This window comes from Hemiscyllium ocellatum, chromosome 41 (assembly GCF_020745735.1).
Source record: "Hemiscyllium ocellatum isolate sHemOce1 chromosome 41, sHemOce1.pat.X.cur, whole genome shotgun sequence".
NCBI classification, from domain to species: Eukaryota; Metazoa; Chordata; class Chondrichthyes; order Orectolobiformes; family Hemiscylliidae; genus Hemiscyllium; species Hemiscyllium ocellatum.
The window spans coordinates 5946722-5953592 of NC_083441.1; the positions used below are offsets into that span (position 1 = coordinate 5946722).

Consider the following 6871-nt stretch of genomic DNA (forward strand, 5'->3'; position numbering starts at 1 on the left):
TTCACCACAATCTCAATGGACCCCAACCCTTTCCCATTCACGTCCATTCACCACAATCTCAATGGACCCCTATCCCTTTCCCATTCACCACAATCTCAATGGACCCGTACCCTTTCCCTTTCAACACAATCTCAATGGACCCCTACCCTTTCCCATTTGCCCTCATTCACCACAATCTCAATCCGATTACTTACAGTGTGGAAACAGGCCCTTCGGCCCAACAAGTCCACACCGACCCGCCGAAGCGTATACCACCCAGACCCATACTCCTACATTTACCCCTTCACCTAACACTATGGGCAATTTAGCATGCCGAATTCACCTAACCTGCACATTTTTTGGATTGTGGGAGGAATCCATTCCCATTTGCCCTCATTCACCACAATCTCAATGGCCCCCTAGCTTTTCCCATTCACCCTCATTCATCACAATCGCAATGAACTCCTACCCTTTCCCATTTGCCCTCGTTCCACACAATCTCTATGGACCCCTACCCTTTCCCATTCTCCTCCATTCAACACAATCTCAATTTACCCCTACCCCACGCATTACCAGTGCCCAGCCTCTCATCACTTTACAGGCCCAAGTGCACCCATGCGGATGAATCATATGACACAGGCTAAATGGCAAAGAGTTGGATTTATTGAAAAAAGTGTAAGATTACACTAATGCTTCGGTTTTGATGCCTGTCGCTGCACATCTGAGAGTATTGCGCAGATTACGTGCTTGGATAAAGCTTCAAAGCGTTTCATTTTAACGGCGCGGAGCGTTCCCCCCATCGACTGAGGGTTATGGCACATGTAGCCAATGATTCGGGGCAGAGCGAGGTGCGGTCAGGGGAAGTAGATCCCTGGGAAGGCTGGTACAGTGGGTTTGGACAGGATTGTGTCGAGGTGGAGGGTGTCGTTGCTGGTTCCCAAGTACGGAGTGAACAGCGTGCTGCCAGGGTTGGGCACGTAGGCTTGGCAGTTGGGACCGCTCAGGTAGGGGCCACAGGTGAAAGTGTAACTGTAGGTCACCTTGCCGTAGTCGAGGTAGCAGGTCTTCCTGTGGGTCCCGGAGGTCACGAGGGCGTAGCACTTGCCCAGGAGGTCATCGCGTTTGATGACGTCCCGGTCCCAGACCTCGATGATAAGGTCACCCCCGGCCCTGACCTGTCCCATGTCCAGGTGAGCGTTCCAGGTGGGATTGTTGTTGTTTGAGACAATGGAGGTCCTGTCTTCCGTTTGGCCGTACTTGACCACCACATAGCCGTCGGTGCCTGAGAAGACATCACCCCAGAGGTCCCAGCCATCCTTGATAGTGACCACCAGGCGGCCGAACCCCTTCCCTTTGGGGCAGCAGTTCCGGTCCACGTAATTGTCCTCGCGGCACAGGCAGGAGCAGCGTTGGCGTGGGTTGGGGTAGGACCCGTGAGGGCACCGATGGCCCGCCCCGCATTTCTGGTTGAGGGCGTTGCCCCTGATGTAGTCACTGATGTAGCGCCGCAGGTTCTTCTGCTTGGGGTTGCCAGCGGGCAGCAGGTGGTGGAGCGGCGCCAGCGCGTAGCGCACAAGGCCCGGGCGGGTGAGCAGGCTCACCGTCCAGCGGCTGAAGGCCGAGCCATCGCCAGAGAAGAAGAGGTCAACCCCCTGGTGAACCCGGCCCCCCGTCACCTCCGTGTCCCGGTCGCTGAAGGCCTGGTAGACCTTGTTGTAGTGCCCCATGGAGCGCGCCAACTTCTGGCACTGACTAGCACTCACTGAGACCTGTGCCTGCAGCCCTCTCGTCTCTTTGGCCTCTAGAGATAGGCAGTCCTTCACCTCCTCGATGCTATAGCCCTGAGACACTGCCTTACATGTCTGAATAGCTGTGACGTCCTTGTAGCGACCGCCCAGCTGCACCGACTTGAGGAAGTGGGTGCCGTAGGTGGCTACCAGTCTCCTGTACAGGTGCTTGGTGCGGTCATTCATGACGGTTGGGAGGGTGGAAAGGGAGCGGGCGAACTCTGGTGCCAGGAGAGGCTGATCCTTCACCCGATACTGGTAGTAGGTGCACTGGAACTGATGACTGGTGAAACTGTGATGGTCGCGCCTGGAGTGGCTGGTGCTAAACTCCACCAGCCTGGACTTGGAGCCAGCCAGCACCACGTTAGAGCTGCCTGACTGGGTCCGGAAGAACATGTCCCCCCGCCAGTCATTGCTGACGGTGGAGGTGACGGACTTTGCCAGCTCAGCCGCCGAACGGTAGAGCTGGCTGGACAGCGAGGGGGGACAGGAGCTGAGGGTGTGCCAGTCCACCAGCGAGATGGGCAGCCGCTGGTTGGCATTACCGAGGTGCCCGTTCTGGCAGAGGGTGCAGGTCCCGTTGGCTGAGCGCCAGGCGTTCACGTCGATCACAAAGGCGGCCTTGTTCCGCAGGGTCACCACATCGTAGCCCAGCCCCGCCAACCGGGCCCCCGGCACGAAGCCAGCGTTCTGGCACTGGCTGGCGTTGCTGGTCATACAGGCGCTCAGGGCCTCCTGGGAGAGGAGGCAGAGCAAGAGGAAACAGCCCAGTTTCAAAGGCCCAGTTGCCATCTTGGCATCAGTGAGCAGACCTGCAAGAGGAAAAGGAAGCAGTTATGTTGACATGGCAGAGAGAGAGGCTCACCGCCTGGAATCTCCAGCTGACTGCCAATCCGCGCCTAGGCTCCGCATGCCTAGATTGGAATCTATTCAAGGGGTTCAGGGTCTGCTCTGCAGGAGTTGTTGCCACAGCTGCAAGGGCGACGTGGCAGATTTTGACATATTTATGAACTGTTAAAACCAGGATGCTGATCTAAGTCGATAATGAATATGACAGGTCAATGGGAATTTTAAAAGTCCTCTAAATTAGAGTCATAGAGTCACAGATGTCCAGCACGGAAACAGGCCTTTCAGTCCAACCCGTCCATGCCCAGACCGGGATACCCCAACCCAATCCAGTCCCCCCTGCTAACAACTGGCCCATTTGAGGCGGCACGGTGGCACAGTAGTTAGCACTGCTGCCTCACAGCACCAGGGACCTGGGTTCAATTCCCGCCTCAGGCGACTGTCTGTGTGGAGTTTGCACGTTCTCCCTGTGTCTGCGTGGGTTTCCTCCGGGTGCTCCGGTTTCCTCCCACAGTCACAAAGATGTGCAGGTCAGGTGAATTGGCCATGCTAAATTGCCCGTAGTGTTAGGTAAGGGGTATGGGTGGGTTGCTCTTCGGCGGGTCGGTGTGGACTTGTTGGGCCGAAGGGCCTGTTTCCACACTGTAAGTAATCTAATCTAATCCCTCCAAACCCTTCCTATTCATATACCTATCCAAATGCCTCTTAAATGTTGCAATTGCCCCAGCCTCCACCATTTCCTCTGGCAGCTCATTCCATACAAGTACCACCCTCTGTGTGAATAAGTTGCCCCTTTGGTCTCTTTTATATATTTCCCCTCTCACCCTAAACCTATGCCCTCTAGTTCTGGACTCACCCACCCCAGGGAAAAGACTTTGTCTATTTCTCCTCTCCATAATTTTGTAAACCTCGATATACACCACCAGAATGGTTTGATTAGATTCCAATCTGTACCACTCTGAGTTACCTGTTGTTCTGTCCATACAAACCACCCAAACCCCTCGATTAGATTCCAGCTGTAACTCACTCCTGGGTATCTGTATTTCTGTATATAAACCACCCCGACCCATTGAATAGATTCCAGTCTGTAACTCCCACCTGGGGATCTGTTATTCTGTATATAAACCACCCTCAAACCCTCGATTAGATTCCAGTCTGTAACTCCCTCCTGGGGATCTGTTAATCTATATATAAACCATCCCAAACCCCTCGATCAGATTCCAGTCTATAGCTCCCTCCCGGGTATCTGTTATTCTGTATATAAACCACCCCATACTCCTCTGTCATATTCCAGTCTGTAACTCCCTCCCGAGTATCTGTTACTCTGTATATAAACCACCCTGAACCCCTCGATTAGATTCCAGGCTGTAACTCATTCCTGTGTATCTGTTATTCTGTATGTAAACACCCTGAAACCTTCGATTACATTCCAGTCTGTACCTCCCTCCCGGGTGTCTGTTCTCTTTATAAACCACCCTGAACCCCTCGATTAGATTCCAGTCTGTAACTCCCTCCCGGGTATCTGTTATTCTGCATATAAACCTCCCCGAACCCCTGAATTACATTCCAGTCTGTAACTCCCTCCCGGGTATCTTTTATTCTGTTTATAAACCACCCTGAACCCCTCGATTAGATTCCAGTCTTAAACTCGCTCCCGGGATCTGTTGTTTTGTATATAAACACCCTGAAACCCTCGATTACATTCCAGTCTGTAACCCCCTCCCGGGTATCTGTTACTCTGTATATAAACTACCCCAAACCCGTTGACTGGATTCCAGTCTGTAACTCCCTCCCGGGTATCTGTTATTCTGTATATAAACCACCCCAAACCTCTCGATCAGATTCCAGTTTGTAACTCCCTCCCAGGTATCTGATATTCTGTATACAAACTACCCCAAACCCCTTGATTAGTTTCCAGTCTGAAAATCCCTCCTGGCTATCTGTTCATCTGTATATAAACACCCCCGAAGCCCTCAGTTAGATTCCAATCTGTAACTCCCTCCCGTGTATCTGTTATTCTGTATATAAACCACCCTGAACCCCTCGATTTCGTTCCAGTCTGTAACCCCCTCCTGGGTATCTGTTACTCTGTATATAAACCACCCTGAACACCAGGATTAGTTTCCAGTCTGTAACTCCCTCCCGGGTATCTGTTATTCTGTATATAAACCACCCTGAACCCCTCGATTAGATTCCAGAGTGTAACTCTCTCCTGGGGATCGCTTAATCTGTATACAAACCACCCCTGAACCCCTCAATTAGATTCCAGTCTGTAACTCCCTCCCAGGTATTTGTTATTCTATATGTAAACCACCCTGAATCCCTCGATTTGATTCCAGTCTGTAACTCCCTCCTGGGTATCTGTTATTCTGTATATAAACCATCCCGAACCCCTCGATCAGATTCCAGTCGATAAGTCCCTACCGGGTATCTGTTATTCTGTACATAAACCACCCTGAATCCCTCGATTTGATTCCAGTCTGTAACTCCCTCCCAGGGAGCTGTTATTCTATATGTAAACCACCCTGAATCCCTCGATTTGATTCCAGTCTGTAACACCCTCCCAGGGAGCTGTTATTTTGTATATAAGCCACCCTGAACCCCTCGATTAGATTCCAGTCTGTAACTCCCTCCCGGGTATCTGTTTTTCTGTATGTAAACTACCCTGAACTCCTCGCTTAGTTTCCCGTCTGTAACTCCCTCCCAGGTATCTGTTATTCTATATGTAAACCACCCTGAATCCCTCGATTTGATTCCAGTCTGTAACTCCCTACCGGGTATCTGTTATTCTGTATATAAACCACCCCGAACCCCTCGATTAGATTCCAGTCTGTAACTCCCTCCCGGGATCTGTTTTTCTGTATATAAACCACACCTGAACCCCTTGACTGGATTCCTGTCTGTAACTCCCTCCCGGGTATTTGTTATTCTGTATATAAACCACCCTGAACCCCTCGATTAGATTCCTGTCTGTACCTCCCTCCCGGGTATCTGTTATTCTGTATATAAACCACCATGCATCCTCGATTAGTTTCCAGGCTGTAACTCCCTCCCGGGTATCTGTTTTTCTCTATATGATCCATGATCCATTTGATTAGATTCCAGTCTGTAACTCCCTACTGGCTATCTGTTATTCTGTATATAAACCTCCCCGAACCCCTGAATTACATTCCAGTCTGTAACTCCCTCCCGGGTATCTTTTATTCTGTTTATAAACCACCCTGAACCCCTCGATTAGATTCCAGTCTGTAACTCCCTCCTGGTGATCTGTTATTCTGTAGATAAACCACCCTGAACCCCTCGATGAGATTCCAGTCTATATCTAATACCCTGATATCTGTTATTCTCAATCCGAAAACTCTGCTTTTTCCTCTCTGTACGCTGTATACTGTGCCTTTATCTGCTGATGAGTTTGCCCTCAGTGTTGTATCTATACTTTGTCCTAACTGAGTGCAGTGCTTTGTTTACACGTACCTGAGTGCAGTGTTTCCTGCTGAATTTCTACCCTCACACCAGTCGTGTCTGACAGAGAGTGTGGAGGACAGGGAAGCAAGCCACTTAAGTTGCCTCGCTGTTGTCCATCCCACATTTGCGCATATCTGACGTTGAGAGGTCTCCAACTCTGGGTGGTGTGAAGAGAAGTCACTTTTCTAGAATGTGTGTTCTCAGACTGCAAACGTTTCAGTGACCCCAAGCCCTTCCCATTCACTCCCACTGCTCACAATCCCAATAGACCCCAACCCCTTCCCATTCACTCCCACTGCTCACAATCCCAATAGACCCCAACCCCTTCCCATTCGCTCCCACTGTACACAATCCCAATGGAACCCAACCCCTTCCCATTCACTCCCACTGTACACAATCCCAATGGACCCCAACCCCTTCCAATTCACTCCCACTGCACACAATCCCAATGGACCCCAACCCCTTCCCATTCACTCCCACTGTACACAATCCAATGGACCCCCAACCCCTTCCCATTCACTCTCACTGCACACACTCCCAAAAGAAGCCCAATCCCTTCCCATTCACACCCACTGGACACAATCCCAGTGGACCCCAAACCAATCCCATTCACACCCACTGCAAACAATCGGGGTGCCTCTGTGTCTAGGCCCAGCTTTGTTCAGTGGATACATTGTTAGGGGGTGGATCTGTCCAGGATAACTGCAGCCTTTTACATGATATTCAAGTCTCTAACATCTGGCCGCTGTGTTTGCCTGCGTCTGGAGCCTGGGTTTCATGATTCAGCGGTTAAC

At 51.1% G+C, this 6871-nt stretch overlaps 1 protein-coding gene across 1 annotated transcript; it reads right to left on the bottom strand.

Annotated features, from left to right (window-relative positions):
- Positions 1–620: 620 nt before the first annotated feature.
- Positions 621–6216, bottom strand: LOC132834627 (perforin-1-like). The gene is made up of 2 exons (XM_060853524.1): positions 6087–6216; positions 621–2578 (listed from the first exon to the last, which is right to left on the bottom strand). Exons 1-2 carry the CDS (start codon positions 6199–6201, stop codon positions 834–836), a joined length of 1860 nt encoding a protein of 619 aa, XP_060709507.1. The 5' UTR covers positions 6202–6216; the 3' UTR covers positions 621–833.
- Positions 6217–6871: the final 655 nt, after the last annotated feature.